At 35.3% G+C, this 19,864-nt stretch overlaps 1 protein-coding gene across 1 annotated transcript in view; it reads left to right on the top strand.

The window, feature by feature from the left end:
- LOC133635430 (cAMP-dependent protein kinase catalytic subunit beta-like) overlaps window positions 1-12,886 on the top strand; it is a 41,488-nt gene extending 28,602 nt beyond the window's left edge. Inside the window, exons 7-10 of the mRNA XM_062028628.1 lie at window positions 781-876; window positions 6,601-6,723; window positions 6,792-6,956; window positions 9,111-12,886. Of these exons, the coding sequence (XP_061884612.1) occupies window positions 781-876; window positions 6,601-6,723; window positions 6,792-6,956; window positions 9,111-9,236 (510 nt within the window). The 3' untranslated portion in view covers window positions 9,237-12,886. The remainder of the gene's footprint in view (window positions 1-780; window positions 877-6,600; window positions 6,724-6,791; window positions 6,957-9,110) is intronic.
- The last annotated feature ends 6,978 nt before the right edge of the window (window positions 12,887-19,864 follow it).

Below are 19,864 nucleotides of genomic sequence, written 5' to 3'. Positions count from 1 at the left end.
CGTCACGCTACTTCCGCTACAGGCAAGGCTTTTTTTTATCAGCGACCAAAAGTTGCGAACTTTATCGTCGATGTTCTCTACTAAATCCTTTCAGCAAAAATATGGCAATATCGCGAAATGATCAAGTATGACACATAGAATGGATCTGCTATCCCCGTTTAAATAAAAAAAATTCATTTCAGTAGGCCTTTAAAATCGTTTTTAATCATATTTATTTTTATTTTGGTTTTATATTTATTTTATTTGTTTTGTTTTTTGTTTTTATTCAGTCATAGGATAATATTTGAATATTTTTATTAATATTGTTGTGCAGCACTTTGGAAACGTTGTTGTTTAAATATGCTATACAAATAAAGTGGATTGGATTGGATTGAACAAGCAGCAACAATTGAAAAATAGAGAAAAACGAAAAAATATATGTTAATACTCATGAACAATAACAGATTTGTTTTAAATGTGTATTTTATTTAGCCTGTTTAAAGATTATAGATGCATCATCAGAGAATATGCAAACGGTATGATGTCATAATGACCGTGCCACGCCCCCACCGCCACAGGTATGTTGGCAATCTGGGGGAAACCTTAAAATGATTACCAATTTAAGGTGACTTTCTGCGGAAAAAACGCTTACTTTTTTGGAAAGAACAAGCAAGAAAAGGTGTGTTTTCCCCCCAAAATGATACATTTTGGACCAAAGATGTGCTTATAGTGTAAATGCTGACTTGTGCATATGAATATGAAGTCCCCAACTGTGGTTCATTAGCATCATGCATGTCACAGGTCACAGACTTCGGCTTTGCTAAAAGGGTAAAAGGCAGGACCTGGACATTGTGTGGGACTCCTGAGTACCTGGCTCCAGAGATCATCCTCAGCAAGGTACGTCCTACTCACTCTGTATACCAGCTCCACTGCAGCCGACGCTCCAAAATGTTAGCATTTACCTGAAAATGAAACTGAAACTACGGCCGGTGTAATGAAAAATGATCCTTGGTTGAAAACATGACCAGAGTTTTCCCTTTTTGTTCACAAAATATAAACGTAGGTGTACCTGTGAGTAGATTTAAGGTTTGAAGAAGAGGATTTGTGTGATTCATCAGGCTTTATAGTGCAAAATATTCCAGGACACTGAGCATAAACAGCCTTCACAGTAAACAACTTTGGGCCTTGTTTACCAAAGGTTTGCGCATCCTAACACAGGTGCAACCAAGCTGATCTACTAAACTTGTGAGCAGAGGATTGCATCTGTTAAGAGAGCAGAATAAGGTGTGCAAACCAATTTGCGTCTGTCTTCATTAGTATGCAAAATATATGCAGTTCATCAAAAGGGCCACAATACTGGGAGGAGAAGATGCGAATATAATTATGTAGCACGCGCAATGTGATTTATCAACACTCATCAGCGTGTTGCGAGCACCATTGAGCGTTTTATTTTGCACGTGCAAACTGGCAGTTCCACACGCGGCTGCAGACGACAATCCTCCGTTCTACGCGTGTCAGGTTCAAACACTGATGACATCTAATAATCAGACAAGAAGCAAGGAATCATGCAGAGACAGAGCTCGAGGAGACACGTGTTTTGGGCTGTATTCTAGTTACAGAACCAAACTACGTTCTAAAAGTCAAGCCCGCGCGCCTCCTCTATTTATTTGGAAGGGCCCTATTACATCACTGAAGCTGTCGCTGAGGGTAGGGTGTAATCTCGACAACTCCAGTTAGACACAGTGTATGATTATAGAATAAATAAAAATTAGTTGACGCTGGTCATATCGCCTTGTCTCTGCTCTGTCTGCGTCACGGCGGTGTTAGGCCTTGGCAGCCAGCAGGCCAAGTCTGGACACAACACTGATAAAGTCGGCTGGCAATCTTTTGGACTGCCAGCTTTGCACGGATACAACAATACCACTTCAGCACAATTGACAATAATTTATAGCAATGGCCCTTAAGCATAAAGTTAGTGTGATAATACAAACCCCGTTTCCATATGAGTTGGGAAATGGTGTTAGATGTAAATATAAACGGAATACAATGATTTGCAAATCCTTTTCAAGCCATATTCAGTTGAATATGCTACAAAGACAACATATTTCATGTTCAAACTCATAAACTTTATTTTTTTTTTGCAAATAATAATTAACTTAGAATTTCATGGCTGCAACACGTGCCAAAGTAGTTGGGAAAGGGCATGTTCACCACTGTGTTACATGGCCTTTCCTTTTAACAACACTCAGTAAACGTTTGGGAACTTAGGAAACTAATTTTTGAAGTGGAATTCTTTCCCATTCTTGCTTGATGTACAGCTTAAGTTGTTCAACAGTCCGGGGGTCTCCCTTCTCATATTTTAGGCTTCATAATGCGCCACACATTTTCAATGGGAGACAGGTCTGGACTACAGGCAGGCCTGTCTAGTACCCGCACTCTTTTACTATGAAGCCACGTTGATGTAACACGTGGCTTGGCATTGTCTTGCTGAAATAAGCAGGGGCGTCCATGGTAACGTTGCTTGGATGGCAACATATGTTGCTCCAAATGCTGTATGTACCTTTCAGCATTAATGGCGCCTTCACAGATGTGTAAGTTACCCATGTCTTGGCCACTAATACACCCCCATACCATCACACATGCTGCCTTTTACACTTTGCGCCTAGAACAATCCGGATGGTTCTTTTCCTCTTTGGTCCGGAAGACACAATGTCCACAGTTTCCAAAAGCAATTTGAAATGTGGACTCGTCAGACCACAGAACACTTTTCCACTTTGTATCAGTCCATCTTAGATGAGCTCAGGCCTAGCGAAGCCGACGGCGTTTCTGGGTGTTGTTGATAAACGGTTTTCGCCTTGCATAGGAGAGTTTTAACTTGCACTTACAGATGTAGCGACCAACTGTAGTTACTCACAGTGGCTTTCTGAAGTGTTCCTGAGCCCATGTGGTGATATCCTTTACACACTGATGTGGCTTGTTGATGCAGTACAGCCTGAGGGATGGAAGGTCACGGGCTTAGCTGCTTACCTGCAGTGATTTCTCCACATTCTCTGAACCCTTTGATGATATTATGGAGTGTAGATGGTGAAATCCCTAAATTCCTTGCAATAGCTGCTTGAGAAAGGTTTTTCTTAAACTGTTCAACAATTTGCTCAGGCATTTGTTGACAAAGTGGTGACCCTCGCCCCATCCTTGTTTGTGAATGACTGAGCATTTCATGGAATCTACTTTTATAGCCAATCATGGCACCCACCTGTTCCCAATTAGCCTGTTCACCTGTGGGATGTTCCAAATAAGTGTTTGATGAGAAGTCCTCAACTTTATCAGTATTTATTGCCACCTTTCCCAACTTCTTTGTCACGTGTTGCTGCCATCAAATTATAAAGTTAATGATTATTTGCACAAAAAACTAAAGTTTATCAGTTTGAACATGAAATATGTTGTCTTTGTAGCATATTCAACTGAATATGGCTTGAAAAAGATTTGCAAATCATTGTATTCCGTTTATATTTACATCTAACACCATTTCCCAACTCATATGGAAACGGGGTTTGTACATACATAATTATTCTAACAACGTGTGCGTGTGTCAACATTTTGGATGCTCAGAAATAAAAAAATATTATACATATCATCTATTCAGCAATTTCCTTTTATATTTTTATAGCTGCTGGTTGACTTACTGGGGCTGATTAAAATGAATTCACTGCTGATGTTTTTTTTTAAATGTTTTTTTTAATTTTATTTTTGTAATAAAATGTCTTAGTATAATACATCTCCTTCATTAGGCCTATTTAACTGACGGCCCGCGGGCCACATCCAGCCCGCCAAAGCTTTTCATTTGGCCCGCCGAGCATCGGCTTGATGTAACCATTATAACTAGGTTTGCATTACTCCCGCCACCCCACGGGGGGCAACAGCGAGGTATATGTAACACAACGACGCAGCAGTGGGGTGGGTAGAAGAAGTAAAAAAATCTTAAATAAATTGCAAAAATCTGACTTTTAATAAGGACTGGACAACAAAGTATGAATGTTCTGCCCCGAGCAAGTGCTCCAGTCATTGTTTCCTGGCGGACCCTTTAAGTGACGGACACATTGTTCCAGTTTAGCAGCAGTAATGATCCAAATCCACACGTGTAAGCATCATCACGAAACTGGGTCAAATCGTTTGTAAGTAAATATTGTGCATAACAATATTTAGTTAGTTTTGTATTGAAACTGCTGACTTTGTGATGTCTTTTGTATCCCTGGTCATGTTAGCCATCAAAGCTTCTTTAATACATTTGACCAGTAGAGGGCGATAACGCTACACCGTCGGTTTAATCGTGATAAGTCACATTCATTGTGTGCAATGTTTGATGTGTGTAATGTACATTTGTAGTTTATTGTGTGAATGTATTAACACTAAACATTCTATTTATGTTGATGTAAAATACACAATGGACGTTTTACTTTTGTAATGTTTAACACATGTTTGTATTTTCAGTCTTAAATGAAGGAAGATGTGTAAAGAAATAAAACAGGAAGGAAAGGAATTCAAAACATCACTCCTCAACAAAAGTTCCATGAGCTTCTGTTTCTTCATGCTGTTAACTATCTGTCTCGCTGCACACGCTGGAAATGAGTAGCGAGGGCAGAATAATACATTTACTGACAGTGCAGAGTGAGTTTTTGCAATGAAGTAAACGCAGTGTCAAAAAAACATAACCTGCGGAGGCACTTTTTGACAAAACATCTACATCTTGATGTCCGGCCCCGGAGCCATTGGGCTCTTGAAACCGCGGCCCTCTTCATGACGTAGTTAAATAGCCCTGTCCTACACGAAAAGACATCTTTCATTCTGCATTTTCCTGCGTTTGAGTCACGAATGTGCTGGTGATCACGCCTCGGTAGGTTGTGAGTTCAAACCCCGGCCGAGTCATACCAAAGACTATAAAAATGGGAGCCATTACCTCCCTGCTTGGCACTCAGCATCAAGGGTTGGAATGGGGGGTTAAATCACCAAAAATGATTCCCGGGCGCAGCCACCGCTGCTGCCCACTGCCCACTGCTCCCCTCACCTCCCAGGGGGTGATCAAGGGTGATGGGTCAAATGCAGAGAATAATTTCGCCACACCTAGTGTGTGTGTGACAATCATTGGTACTTAAAAGTCGGAATTTTTTTCTGTCAAAAAATCGAGATTCTTTTCTGTCAACAAGTCAGGATTTTTTCTGTCAACAAATCAAGATTTTTTCTGTCAACAAGTGGGGATTTTTTTCTGTCAACAAATCGGGATTTTTTTCCGTCAACAAATCGGGATTTTTTTCTGTCAACAAGTAGGGATTTTTTCTGTCAAAAAATCGGGATTTTTTTCTGTCGAAAAAGTCTGGATTTTTTCCGTCAAAAAGTCGGGATTTTTTTCTGTCAACAAATCGGGATTTTTTTTCTGTGAAAAAGTCGGGATTTTTTCTGTCAACAAGTCAGGATTTTTTCTGTCAACAAGTCGGGATTTTTTCTGTCAACAAGTCAGGATTTTTTCTGTCAAAAAGTCGGGATTTTTTCTGTCAACAAATCGGGATTTTTTTCTGTCAACAAATCGGGATTTTTTTCTGTCAACAAATCGGGATTTTTTCTGTCAAAAAGTCAGGATTTTTTCTGTCAAAAAGTCAGGATTTTTTCTGTCAACAAGTCGGGATTTTTTCTGTCAACAAGTCGGGATTTTTTCTGTCAACAAGTCGGGATTTTTTCTGTCAACAAATCGGGATTTTTTCTGTCAACAAGTCTGGATTTTTTTGTCAACATATCGGGATTTTTTCTGTCAACAAGTTGGGATTTTTTTTGTCAACAAATCGGGATTTTTTTCTGTCAACAAATCGGGATTTTTTTCTGTCAACAAGTCGGGATTTTTTTCTGTCTACAAATCGGGATTTTTTCTGTCTACAAATCGGGATTTCTTCTGTCAGCAAATCGGGATTTTTTTCTGTCAACAAATCGGGATTTTTTTCTGTCAAAAAATCAGGATTTTTTCTGTCAAAAAATTGGGATTTAATCTGTCAAAAAAATCTGGATTTTTCCTGTTAAAGAAAATCGGGATTTTTCTGTCAAAAAATCGGGATTTTTCCTGTGATCAGCACGTTGATACTTCATGGGACCTTTGAATCCTAGTCTGGTCAGACGCTGCTGCTCACTGCTCCCCTCACCTCCCAGGGGGTGATCAAGGGTGATGGGTCAAATGCAGAGACTAATTTCGCCACACCTGGTGTGTGTGTGTGACAATCATTGGTACTTAACTTTAACTTAAAATAATTAAGCGTGTATTTGTCCGTGTTGTCTAGATTGCGATTCGGAAAAGTTGTGACAGCTTATAGGCGTCTCCTGCTTGTTTGAAAACGTAGCAAAACACCACAGGTAGGAGGATGATAACATGAATGTGCAGAAAATGAGTGTCGCCGTGGTACGCACGCAAAATCCTCATTTAAATAAGGCGGTCTGCACCACTTTACAATTGCACACGCAGTCTTAGTAGATCACACGCTGTTTTTATTTTTGCTCATGCTGTGTAGGGCGTGGTGTTTGGATCTTAGTAAATGAGGCCCCCCTATGTTTTGTGAGTACTCAGAGACTTGCTTCCTCTTCCAGGGCTACAACAAAGCTGTGGACTGGTGGGCACTCGGAGTCCTCATCTATGAGATGGCTGCTGGTTACCCTCCGTTCTTTGCTGATCAGCCCATACAGATCTACGAGAAGATCGTTTCTGGCAAGGTACCGCCGTGCTGACACTGAACTCCTTCGACCTTCCCGTGGAAAATGAGCTGGTGTTTTGTGTGTAGGTACGATTCCCCTCCCACTTCACCTCCGACCTGAAGGATCTGCTGAGAAACCTCCTACAGGTGGACTTGACCAAGAGGTTTGGGAATCTAAAAAATGGCGTAAACGACATCAAAAATCACAAGTGGTTCTCCACAACGGACTGGATAGCCATCTATGAGAGGAAGGTAAGACCGTCTTCTTGATATTTTCCGGACTATAGAGTGCACCGGTATATAAGCCGCACCCACTACATTTTGGGAAAACATTTTTTTTTTTACATATATTAGCCACATAAATCGCAGAGAAATACGTTGTGAAATTAGTTCTTTACACAGAACTATTCTGTAAACATTTATTTACTTAATTGTTTCCAAACGCTGTCTGTAACACGGCAGTAAAACGGTTGATCAAACAAAACAGAAGTCATGGAGTAATGGTGTCATTATCTAATGCTAATGACACTAGCTTGATTACATTACGATAACACGTATATTATATACAGAAAAAATCCCGACTTTTTGACAGAAAAAAATCCGGATTTGTTGACAGATTAAATCCCAATTTATTTTTATATTGTTTTTATATTTATTTATTTTGTTTTCATTCAGTCATTGGTGGAGCTAAGGATAGTATTTGAATCTTGTTTTTAATATTTTTGTGCAGCACTTTGGAAACATTTTTGTTGTTTAAATGTGCCATATAAAAAAGTTGTTTGCAAGATCACCGTTCAGTTACAAATCGTTTTGCCCTGTACACGTCTAACCAGACTAGAATTCAAAGGTCCCATGAAGTATCAATGTGCTGATCACAGAAAAAATCTCAACTTTTTGACAGAAAAAATCCTGATTTTTTTGACAGAAAAAATCCTGATTTTTTTGACAGAAAAAATCCTGATTTTTTGACAGAAAAAAATCCCGATTTTTTGACAGAATAAAATCCAGATTTGTTAACAGAAAAAAATCCCGATTTGTAGACAGAAAAAAATCCAGATTTGTTGACAGAAAAAAACAAAACAAAAAAAACAAAATTTTTTTGGACATAAAAAATCCCGATTTTTTTGATAGAAAAAATCCCGATTTTTTTTGACAGATTAAATCCCAATTTTTTGACCGAAAAAATCCAGATTTTTTGACAGAAAAAATCCCAATTTTTTGACAGAAAAAATCCCAATTTTTTGACAGAAAAAAAATCCAGATTTGTTGACAGAAAAAAATCCTGATTTGTAGACAGAAAAAATCCAGATTTATTGACAGAAAAAAATCCAGATTTGTTGACAGAAAAAATCCAGACTTTTTGACAGAAAAAATCCCGACTTTTTGACAGAAAAAAAGCCCGATTTTTTGACAGAAAAAAAATCCCAATTTTTTGACAGAAAAAATCCTGATTTTTTGACAGAAAAAATCCTGATTTGTTGACAGAAAAAATCCAGATTTGTTGACAGAAAAAAATCCAGATTTGTTGACAGAAAAAAAAAAAAAAAAAAAAAAAAAAAATGTTTTTGGACATAAAAAATCCAGATTTTTTTGATAGAAAAATCCAGATTTTTTTTTGACAGATTAAATCCCAATTTTTTGACCGAAAAAATCCAGATTTTTTGACAGAAAAAATCCCAATTTTTTGACAGAAAAAAAATCCAGATTTGTTGACAGAAAAAAATCCCGATTTGTAGACAAAAAAAATCCAGATTTATTGACAGAAAAAAATCGATTTGTTGACAGAAAATATCCCGACTTTTTGACAGGAAAAATCCCGACTTTTTGACAGAAAAAAAGCCCGATTTTTTGACAGAAAAAAAAATCCCGATTTTTTTGACAGAAAAAATCCTGATTTTTTGACAGAAAAAATCCTGATTTTTTGACAGAAAAAATCCTGATTTGTTGACAGAAAAAATCCAGACGGATTAAATCCCAATTTATTTTTATATTGTTTTTATATTTATTTATTTTGTTTTCATTCAGTCATTGGTGGAGCAAAGGATATTATTTGAATCTTGTTTTTAATATTTTTGTGCAGCACTTTGAAAACATTTTTGTTGTTTAAATGTGCTATATAAATAAAGTGGATTGGATTGGATTGGAAAAGCTTGAAACAACAGGAAACACTTTTGACATTAACCCGGCAACACCTGCAGTGAGAACTCGTCCACAAGATGGCTCCAAAGCAAACAATACCACACCAATTCAGGGTTTTGCATGTGTTTCATAAAAACTATGCTGGCATTACGGTCCGTCAGGGAAGAAAAATCCATAAAGTTGCCGCCCCGTTTTACGAAACGCAGGGTTCAAAGCGCAGGGAAAAATGGAAAGGAATTGACAGTCATTTTTAAACTGTACTCTTAGGTTGAAGCCCCCTTCTTACCCAAGTGCAGAGGACCGGGAGACACAAGCAACTTTGACGACTACGAAGAGGAGGACATTCGTGTCTCGCAGACAGAAAAGTGTGCGAAGGAGTTTGCTGACTTCTAGCGAGTTCCAGCAGGGCCTCTCCTGGGAGTGAAGGTGGAACTGTCATGTGTCCAAAACAAATGCTCTGTTCTTTTGTTGCACAAGTGAAGGAGCTCCTTAGCCGGCCCACACACACCACCAACTTATCCTCTTCCCTCCCCTATTTTCTCCACCTGTTTTTTAAATAACATTCGCGTTCCAACCGAGGCCCGTCCTTGAAGATAGTAGCATTGCACTTCCGTCTTGTTTTCTCCGCTCCGTCAATCAACGTCCTGGTGGTTTGTCCAAAACAGTTGTGGCTAGCAGCGTGGTTTGTCCATTCAATTTGAAAATGTTGAACCTGTGTTTGGATTCCGGGTGGTCAGAGATACTCAGCACCACCACGTCATTGTTGTCCGCACTCAGTCGTATCCTTCACTAAATGACGCATCATTACATATAAACATAGGCCTGAAGTACACTGGAGTCACCTTTTGCTCAAAGTCACCTCAGCAGTGCCTGCTGGTGCAAAATACACTATATTGCCAAAAGTATTTGACCACCTGCCTTGACTCACATATGAACTTGAAGTGCCATCCCATTCAATATGACCTTTTGCAGCTATTACAGCTTCAACTCTTCTGGGAAGGCTGTCCACAAGGTTGCGGGGTGTCTTTATAGCAATTTTCCACCATTCTTCCAAAAGCGCATTGGTGAGGTCACACACTGATGTTGGTGGAGAAGGCCTGGCTCTCAGTCTCCGTTCTAATTCATCCCAAAGGTGTTCTATCGGGTTCAGGTCAGGACTCTGTGCAGGCCAGTCAAGTTCATCCCCTTGCTTTGTGCACAGTCATGTTGGAAGAGGAAGGGGCCCGCTCCAAACTGTTCCCACAAGGTTGGGAGAATGAAATTGTCCAAAATGTTTTGGTATCCTGGAGCATTCAAAGTTCCTTTCACTGGAACTAAGGGGCCAAGCCCAACTCCTGAAAAACAACCCCGCACCATAATTCCTCCTCCACCTGTGGCCGGGCCAAGTGATTAGAACACCTGATTCTGATCATTTGGATGGGTGGCCAAATACTTCTGGCAATATAGTGTATGTCTAGTCAGTGATGGAGATTCTAAAGCCCCATGACTTATTTACAAACTTCATTGGTTCCTGGACAGGGTTCATAAATGGAAAAGTTCCCAGAGTGAAGTAAATCTCTCTGTAAGAAACAATGTAAACATGAATAATGTCTTGACAAAAGTGGGTTGTTTAGTGGAGATTAGTACTTTCAAACAGTGCTCTACTGTATATCAAACAAACATAAGCGGGTGATGGATTCACTTTCTATTTATCAACAAGCTACAACAACGACAAGCTGAACTGTTCTGTATGCGCCCTTTAGTGCCCTCACAAAAGACCAGAAATCACAGAAACCTTGAACTTTAACAACCATTTTGCTGCAATAGTAAACATTTGGAAAAAGTCAAATCCACTCTCATGAGCTGCTCCTCACGAGAGGACACCGAGGGAGAGAATGAGTCATGTTTCCATTGATTCTTATGGGGAACTCTGCTTCACTGTCTGCAAACCACGTTGAAGAACCAAATTGGGTCCGTAGATGGAGGTTCCTCTGTACGTATTTGGTTTTGGTGCGGCAAGAAGCCATCATTTTTTTACAATCCCAAAGTCCTTTGCTGTCCCTCACCTTCATTGAAATTGGTGAGAATTCCAGCCTTGTATCAAGAAGACTAACTGGGATACCTTGAGGCTAGCTCGGGAGTGGGATTTTTTAAGTGACACCAGGAAATGAGTGGCAGCTTGAAGTAAGAGCTAAAGATCCGGGTGCTGCTGTGCTCAGTAATGCCCGTTTCAAACTGTGGCTCTTCTCCAAACCAGTGAGGCCACCAAGCTGTCCGTGGACTTGGACTGTGAATGCAGTGTGCTTCCCTTATCGTTTGTGCCTTGATCTGTGCCCACCATTCTAAGAAAGTGACAAACGCAACTATGACATTCACAAATTCTCATTTCAGAGTTCGGGGGGAAATTGTTTGCAAGATCACCGTTCAGTCACTTCTCCTTTTGCCCTGTACACGTCTGACCAGACAAGGATTCAAATGTCTCATGAAGTATCAACGTGCTGATCACAGAAAAAATCCAGACTTTTTGACAGAAAAAATCCCGATTTTTTTGACAGAAAAAATCCAGATTTTTTTGACAGAAAAAATCCAGATTTTTTTGACAGAAAAAATCCAGATTTTTTTGACAGAAAAAATCCAGATTTTTTTTGACAGAAAAAATCCAGATTTTTTTTGACAGAAAAAATCCCAATGTTTTTTTACGGAAAAATACAGATTTTGTGACAGAAAAAATCCCAATTTTTTTGACAGAAAATATCCTGATTTTTGATGGGAAAAAATCCCGATTTGTTGACAGAAAAAATCCAGACTTGTTGACAGAAAAAATCCCAATTTGTTGACAGAAAAAAAATCCTGAGTTTTTGACAGAAAAAAATCCAGACTTTGTGACAAAAAATAAATAAAAATTTTACAGAAAAAATAGACGTTTTGACAGAAAAAATCCCAATGTTTGACAGAAAAAAATCCTGATTTTTTGATGGGAAAAAAATCCCGATTTGTTGACAGAAAAAATCCAGACTTGTTGACAGAAAAAAATCCCAATTTGTTGACAGAAAAAAATCTACTTTGTGACAAAAAATAAATAAAAATTTGACAGAAAAAATAGACGTTTTGACAGAAAAAATCCTGATTTTTTGATGGAAAAAAATCCCGATTTGTTGATAGAAAAAATCCAGACTTGTTGACAGAAAAAAATCCCAATTTGTTGACAGAAAAAAATCCTGAGTTTTTGACAGAAAAAAATCCAGACTTTGTGACAAAAAAGAAATAAAAATTTGACAGAAAAAATAGACGTTTTGACAGAAAAAAACCCCAATGTTTTTTACGGAAAAATACAGATTTTGTGACAGAAAAAATCCCAATTTTTTTGACAGAAAAAATCCTGATTTTTTGACGGAAAAAAATCCAGATTTGTTGACAGAAAAAATCCAGACTTGTTGACAGAAAAAATCCCAATTTGTTGACAGAAAAAATTCTTGAGTTTTTGACAGAAAAAAATCCAGACTTTGTGACAAAAATAAATAACAATTTGACAGAAAAAATAGACGTTTTGACAGAAAAAATCCCGATTTTTTTGATAGAAAAAAATAGACGTTTTGAGAGACAAAATCCAGATTTGTTGACAGAAAAAATCCGATTTATTGACAGAAAAATTCCCGATTTCTCAACAGAAAAAATCCAGATTTTTTAACAGAAAAAATTAAGACTTTGTGACAGAAAAAATCCCGATTTTGTGACAGAAAAAATCCAGACTTTGTAACAAAAAAATAAATAATTTTGACAGAAAAAATCCTGATTTTGTGACAGAAAAAATCCAGACATTGTGACAGAAAAAATCCCAATTTGCTGACAGAAAAAAATCCAGATTTGTTGACAGAAAAAAATCCCGATTTGTTGACAGAAAAAAATCCAGATTTGTTGACAGAATAAAATCCCGATTTGTTGACAAAAAAATCCCGATTTGTTGACAGAAAAAATCCAGATTTCTTGACAGAAAAAATCCCGATTTGTTGACAGAAAAATCCCGACAGAAAAAAATCCCGATTTGTTGAAAGAAAAAATCCTGATTGTTTGACAGAAAAAATCCCAATTTTGTGACAGAAAAAATCCTGATTTGTTGACAGAAAAAAATCCCGACTCGTTGACAGAAAAAAATCCCGACTCGTTGACAGAAAAAAATCCCTACTCGTTGACAGAAAAAATCCCGAGTCGTTGACAGAAAAAATCCAGACTCGTTGACAGAAAAAATCCAGACTCGTTGACAGAAAAAAATCCCGATTTTTTGACAGAAAAAAATCCTGATTTGTTGACAGAAAAAAATCCCGATTTGTTGACAGAAAATTCCCGATTTCTTGACAGAAAAAAATCCCGATTTCTTGACAGAAAAAATCCCGATTTGTTGACAGAAAAATCCCGACTTGTTGACAGAAAAAAATCCTGATTTGTTGACAGAAAAAATCCTGACTTTTTGACAGAAAAAATCCCAATTTTGTGACAGAAAAAATCCTGATTTGTTGAAAGGAAAAAATCCCGACTCGTTGACAGAAAAAAATCCCGACTCGTTGACAGAAAAAATCCCTACTCGTTGACAGAAAAAATCCCGACTCGTTGACAGAAAAAATCCAGACTCGTTGACAGAAAAAAATCCCGATTTTTTGACAGAAAAAAATCCAGATTTGTTGACAGAAAAAATCCAGACTTTGTGACAGAAAAAATCCCGATTTGTTGACAGAAAAAAATCCAGACTTTTTGACAGAGAAAAATCCAGATTTGTTGACAGAAAAAAATCATGACTTGTTAACAGAAAAAAATCATGATTTGTTGACAGAAAAAAATCCTAATTTGTTGACAGAAAAAATTCCGACTTTGACAGAAAAAATCCCGACTTGCTGACAAAAAAAATTCCGATTTGTTGACAGAAAAAATACCGAATTTTTGACAGAAATAAATCTCGATTTTTTTGGACAGAAAAAAATCCTGATTTTTTTTTACAAGAAAAATCCTGACTTTTTCACAGAAACAATCCCGATTTTTTGACAGAAAAAATCCAGACTTTTTGACAGAAAAAAATCCAGATTTGTTGACAGAAGAAAATCCAGATTTTTTGACAGAAAAAAATCCAGATTTTTTAACAAAAAAAATCCAGACTTTTTGACAGAAAAAATCCTGACATTTTGACAGAAATCTTTCCTGACCTTTAAACCGTGCATGTGAAACACAATCTCCGTATTGTCATTTAGGATGTTTTGAATGTTCACATCCTCGTCCTTGGATTCTTAGCTCAATGAATGGATCGCAGGTGGACTGTTCACACCAGCAGGCCTCATCAGTTCCTGCTCACAGACGTAGATAGGACAGCTTTAGCCTGAGAGCCTGGTGCAGGATCCAAAGTAGTTATCCCCCAACCACCCTTGTCTGGGCATGTCCCCTCCTCTACAGCAGGGGTTCTTAACCTTTTTGACTTCGGGGCCCAACTTTTCTACTACAGAGGGGCCCAAATATTAACACTGAATTAGTAACCTTACTCTTCATTTTAATCAAGGCTAGGTAATGAAGGTTTATCAGACTCCAGTGTAAAGGCGCACTGGCCCCACACTTCCATCAAGTGAAAACAGGAAGTTGACCACGAGGAAGTCGCTACTACTACAAAATAAAATAAAAGTTGCAGCACCTTAAAAATGTGTTTTTTTTGGTAAAGTAATATTATATGTGAATGTATGTATATAGAGTAATATATTCGGGAGGGTTGTAATCTTTTAATGGCTGTTAAGTAGAGGAGACACGGACATCAGCGTGGATCTATGGGAGCTTTATGTAATAATGTGGTCAGAAATGGTACTGCAAACTTCTGTAGTCCCCTCCCCCTCTCCCTGACTGAGGTTGCCAGATACGCAGTGGAATCCAGCTGGATGGACTGGACTACTCCAAGGAACTTCAAACTTCCACTGCCTCTGACTAGGCCATCATATGGTTATTGTCAGTACTATCAGAAAACCAAGACTAAAAGCAACTACAACCAACGCAAGCAATGGTTCAAGTTCAAGTTCAAGTAGCAATGAGAGTCACACACACACACTAGGTGTGGCAAAATTATTCTCTGCATTTGACCCATCACCCTTGATCCCCTCCTGGGAGGTGAGGGGAGCAATATCCTGGTTTTGTTCCCGGCTTTGTCATGAATAAGTTGAGAATGGTAACTTTTAGATGTACTAAGGTTTGACATGTTTAGTAACTTTACCAGTGGCAGTAGCCAGACCAAGATGGCAACCAGGATGTGACACGCTCACAGACTTTCTAATTGGTCAAACTGTGGAGGGCGGGGCATCGAAATGAAAACAATAACAATATTTCGGGGCTGTAAATCTAATTTTGAAATGAGCATATGAACTACTGTTATCAGTTATAAAGGTATTGGAAAGGAAGATGATTTATTAATAGTTGATAGAAAAAATCCCGATTTGTTGACAGAAAAAATCTCGAATTGTTGACGAAAAAAATCCCGACTTGTTGACAGAAAAAATCCTGACTCGTTGAAGAAAAAAATCCCTACTCGTTGACAGAAAAAATCCAGACTCGTTGACAGAAAAAAATCCCAACTCGTTGACAGAAAAAATCCAGACTTTTTGACAGAAAAAATCCAGATTGGTTGGCAGAAAAAATCCTGTTTTGTTGACAGAAAAAATCCCGATTTGTTGACAGAAAAAAATCTCGACTTTTTGACAGGAAAAAAATCCCGATTTGTTGATAGAAAAAATGTCGACTTTTTGACAGAAAAAATCCCGATTTGTTGACAGAAAAAATCCCGACTTTTTGACAGAAAAAAATCCAGACTTGTTGACAGAAAAAAATACCGACTTGTTGACAGAAAAAAATCCCGACTTGTTGACAGAAAAAAATCCCGACTTTTTGACAGAAAAAATCCCGACTTTTTGACAGAAAAATCCAGATTTTTTGACAGAAAAAATCCCGATTTTTCGACAGAAAAAAATCCAAATTTTTTTGACAGCAAAAAATCCCAAATTTTTGACGGAAAAAAATCCAGATTTGTTGACCCAAAAAATCACGACTTGTTGACACAAAAAAATCCTGATTTTTTGACAGAAAAAGAATATAATTTTTTAATGACTTTTGACATTTAATTTAATGATGACTTGACATGAAATTATTACATATGACTCCTTTCATTTTCAACTCGCATCCATCCATCCATTTCCTACCGCTTGTCCCTTTCGAGGTCGCGGGGGTGCTGGAGCCTATCTGAGCTGCATCTCCTTCTGTTTGTTTGTCATTACTGCCACAAGTGGTGGAAAACTGCATTACAACATACGGACTGACCGCAGCTGGTTAAGAAAGACTGTTGTAGAGGATAAATACTTTGGGTCCTGCACCAGGCCCTCGGACTAGAGCTGTCCTATAGAAAGTGTGAACGCCAACCGATGAAGCCTGCCCAGAACCTGGGGTTCTAAACCTCTTTGACCTCGGGACCCAACTTTTCCACTCAAATATTAACTCTGATTTAGTCATCTTACTCTTGATTCTAGTCATATTCAATATTTATAGGGCTGCAAGGATCAATTTGATGAGAAAATTCATATTTTGTTGCTTCGATTAATCGTTCAATGTGTGTAACTGAGAAATGTGTACAATTTGGACTGCACGGAACTTAAACAATATGTTTCATAAATAACCTGTCAATAAAATGAAAGTTAAATAAAAATACAGCTTCGCCACTTTAGTCATAATTTTTGCACTTAAAGGGGATCTGCACTTTTTGGGGATTTTTGCCTATCGTTACTAATCATTATGAAAGACATGACAGGTGGATTTATGTTTTTTATGCATTCTAAATAATAATAATATACGTAAATAAAAATCCGCTTGGGAGTTCCAATATTCCACCCATAAAATCAAATAAATAACCATTCAAAAAACAACAGCAATACTCTTATTTACATTTGGTGACTTGATTATTGACAAGTATTAGTGATATTGTTATTATAAATATTAACAAGTATTAGTGATATTGTCATAAATATTAACAAGTGTTAGTGATGTTGTTATTATACATATTAACAAGTATTAGTGATATTGTTATTATAAATATTAACAAGTATTAGTGATATTGTCATAAATATTAACAAGTGTTAGTGATGTTGTTATTATACATATTAACAAGTATTAGTGATATTGTTATTATAAATATTAACAAGTATTAGTGATATTGTCATAAATATTAACAAGTGTTAGTGATATTGTTATTATAAATATTAACAAGTATTAGTGATACTGTTATTATAAATATTAACAAATATTAGTGATATTGTTATTATAAATATTACCAAGTATTAGTCATATTGTTATTATAAATATTAACAAGTATTAGTGATATTGTTATTATAAATATTAACAAGTATTAGTGATACTGTTATTATAAATATTAACAAATATTAGTGATGTTATTATAAATATTACCAAGTATTAGTCATATTTTTATTATAAATATTGACAAGTATTCGTGATATTGTTATTATAAATATGAACAAGTGTTAGTGATATTGTTATTATAAATATTAACAAGTATTAGTGATATTGTTATTATAAATATAAAGAAGTATTAGTGATATTGTTATTATAAATATTAACAAGTATTAGTGATATGGTTATTATAAATATTGACAAATAGTGATATTGTTATCATAAATATAAACAAGTATTAGTGATATTGTTATTATAAATATTAACAAGTATTAGTCATATTGTTATCATAAATATTGACAAACATTAGTGATATTGTTATTATAAATATTAACAAGTATTAGTGATATTATTATTATAAATATTAACAAGTATTAGTGATATGGTTATTATAAATATTAACAAGTATTAGTGATATTGTTATTATAAATATAAACAAGTATTAGTGATATTGTTATTATAAATATTAACAAGTATTAGTCATATTGTTATCATAAATATTGACAAATATTAGTGATATTGTTATTATAAATATTAACAAGTATTAGTGATATTATTATTATAAATATTAACAAGTATTAGTGATATGGTTATTATAAATATTAACAAGTATTAGTGATATTGTTATTATAAATATAAACAAGTATTAGTGATATTGTTATTATAAATATTAACAAGTATTAGTGATGCTATTATAAATATTAACAAATATTAGTGATATTGTTATTATAAATATTAACAAGTATTAGTCATATTGTTATTATAAATATTGACAAATATTAGTGATATTGTTATTATAAATATTAACAAATATTAGTGATATGGTTTTTATAAATATTAACAAGTATTAGTGATATGGTTATTATAAATATTGACAAATATTAGTGATATTGTTATTATGAATATTAACAATTATTAGTGATATTGTTATAAATGTCTTGGTGATATTGTTATTATAAGTATAAACAAATAGTGATATTGTTATTATAAATATTAACAAGTATTAGTGATATGGTTACTATAAATATTAACAAGTATTAGTGATATTGTTATTATAAATATTAACAAGTATTAGTGATATGGTTATTATAAATATTAACAAGTATTAGTGATATTGTTATAAATATTAACAAGTATTAGTGATATTGTTATAAATGTCTTGGTGATATTATTATTATAAATATAAACAAATAGTGATATTGTTATTATAAATATAAACAAGTATTAGTGATATTGTTATTATAAATATTAACAAGTATTAGTGATATTGTTATTATAAATATAAACAAGTATTAGTGGTATTATTATAAATATAAACAAGTATTAGTGATATTGTTATAATAAATGTAAACAAGTATTAGTGATATTGTTATTATAAATATTAACAAGTATTAGTGATATTGTTATTATAAATATTAACAAGTATTAGTGATATGGTTAGTATAAATATTAACAAGTATTAGTGATATTGTTATTATAAATATTAACAAGTATTAGTGATATTGTTATTATAAATATTAACAAATATTAGTGATATTGTTATTATAAATATAAACAAGTGTTAGTGGTATTGTTATTATAAATATAAACAAGTATTAGTGATATTGTTATTATAAGTGCTAACGCAGACCAACCATTTTTAGCGGTGCCGTGATCACTTCCTGTGTGTCTATGTTTATGTCGCTTCCTTTGTTCCCTGGAAGTTTATGCTAGATCACAAATCATGCCTCTCACCTGGACAGAAGTAGTCTGAGTAGGTATTCCAACAACTTGGTACACTTTGACAGCCCATTTAGGATCTGGAACTGGCGAGGACGACACAAAAGGTGCTTGACTTTCTTCTTGAGGATTATGAGTCATTCTTCATCTAAATGGGAATATTTCAACATCCTGGCAGTCGGCATCCTAATGACAGCAGACCTTGTACAGTAAGTGACGTTTTATTATATTTGTTGGCTCTCATCAAGTGAGTAATAATCAGTGATGAAGGAAACAAAAATCAAATGTATATATTACATGTTATTATGAATGTTACTACATGACATATATACTTACATCATGTATATATTACATGTTATTATGAATGTTACTACATGACATATATACTTACATCGTGTATATATTACATGTTATTATGAATGTTACCACATGACATATATACTTACATCATGTATATATTACATGTTATTATGAATGTTACTAGATACTACATATATACTTACATCATGTACATATGACATGTTATTATGAATGTTACTACATGACATATATACTTACATCATGTATATATTACATGTTATTATGAATGTTACTACATGACATATATACTTACATCATGTATATATTACATGTTATTATGAATGTTACTACATGACATATATACTTACATCATGTATATATTACATGTTATTATGAATGTTACTGCATGACATATATACTTACATCATGTATATATTACATGTTATTATGAATGTTACTACATGACATATATACTTACATCATGTATATATTACATGTTATTATGAATGTTACTACATGACATATATACTTACATCATGTATATATTACAT

This window comes from Entelurus aequoreus, linkage group LG19 (genome assembly GCF_033978785.1).
Source record: "Entelurus aequoreus isolate RoL-2023_Sb linkage group LG19, RoL_Eaeq_v1.1, whole genome shotgun sequence".
NCBI lineage: Eukaryota > Metazoa > Chordata > Actinopteri > Syngnathiformes > Syngnathidae > Entelurus > Entelurus aequoreus.
This window is presented reverse-complemented; position numbering and strand designations above follow the sequence as displayed.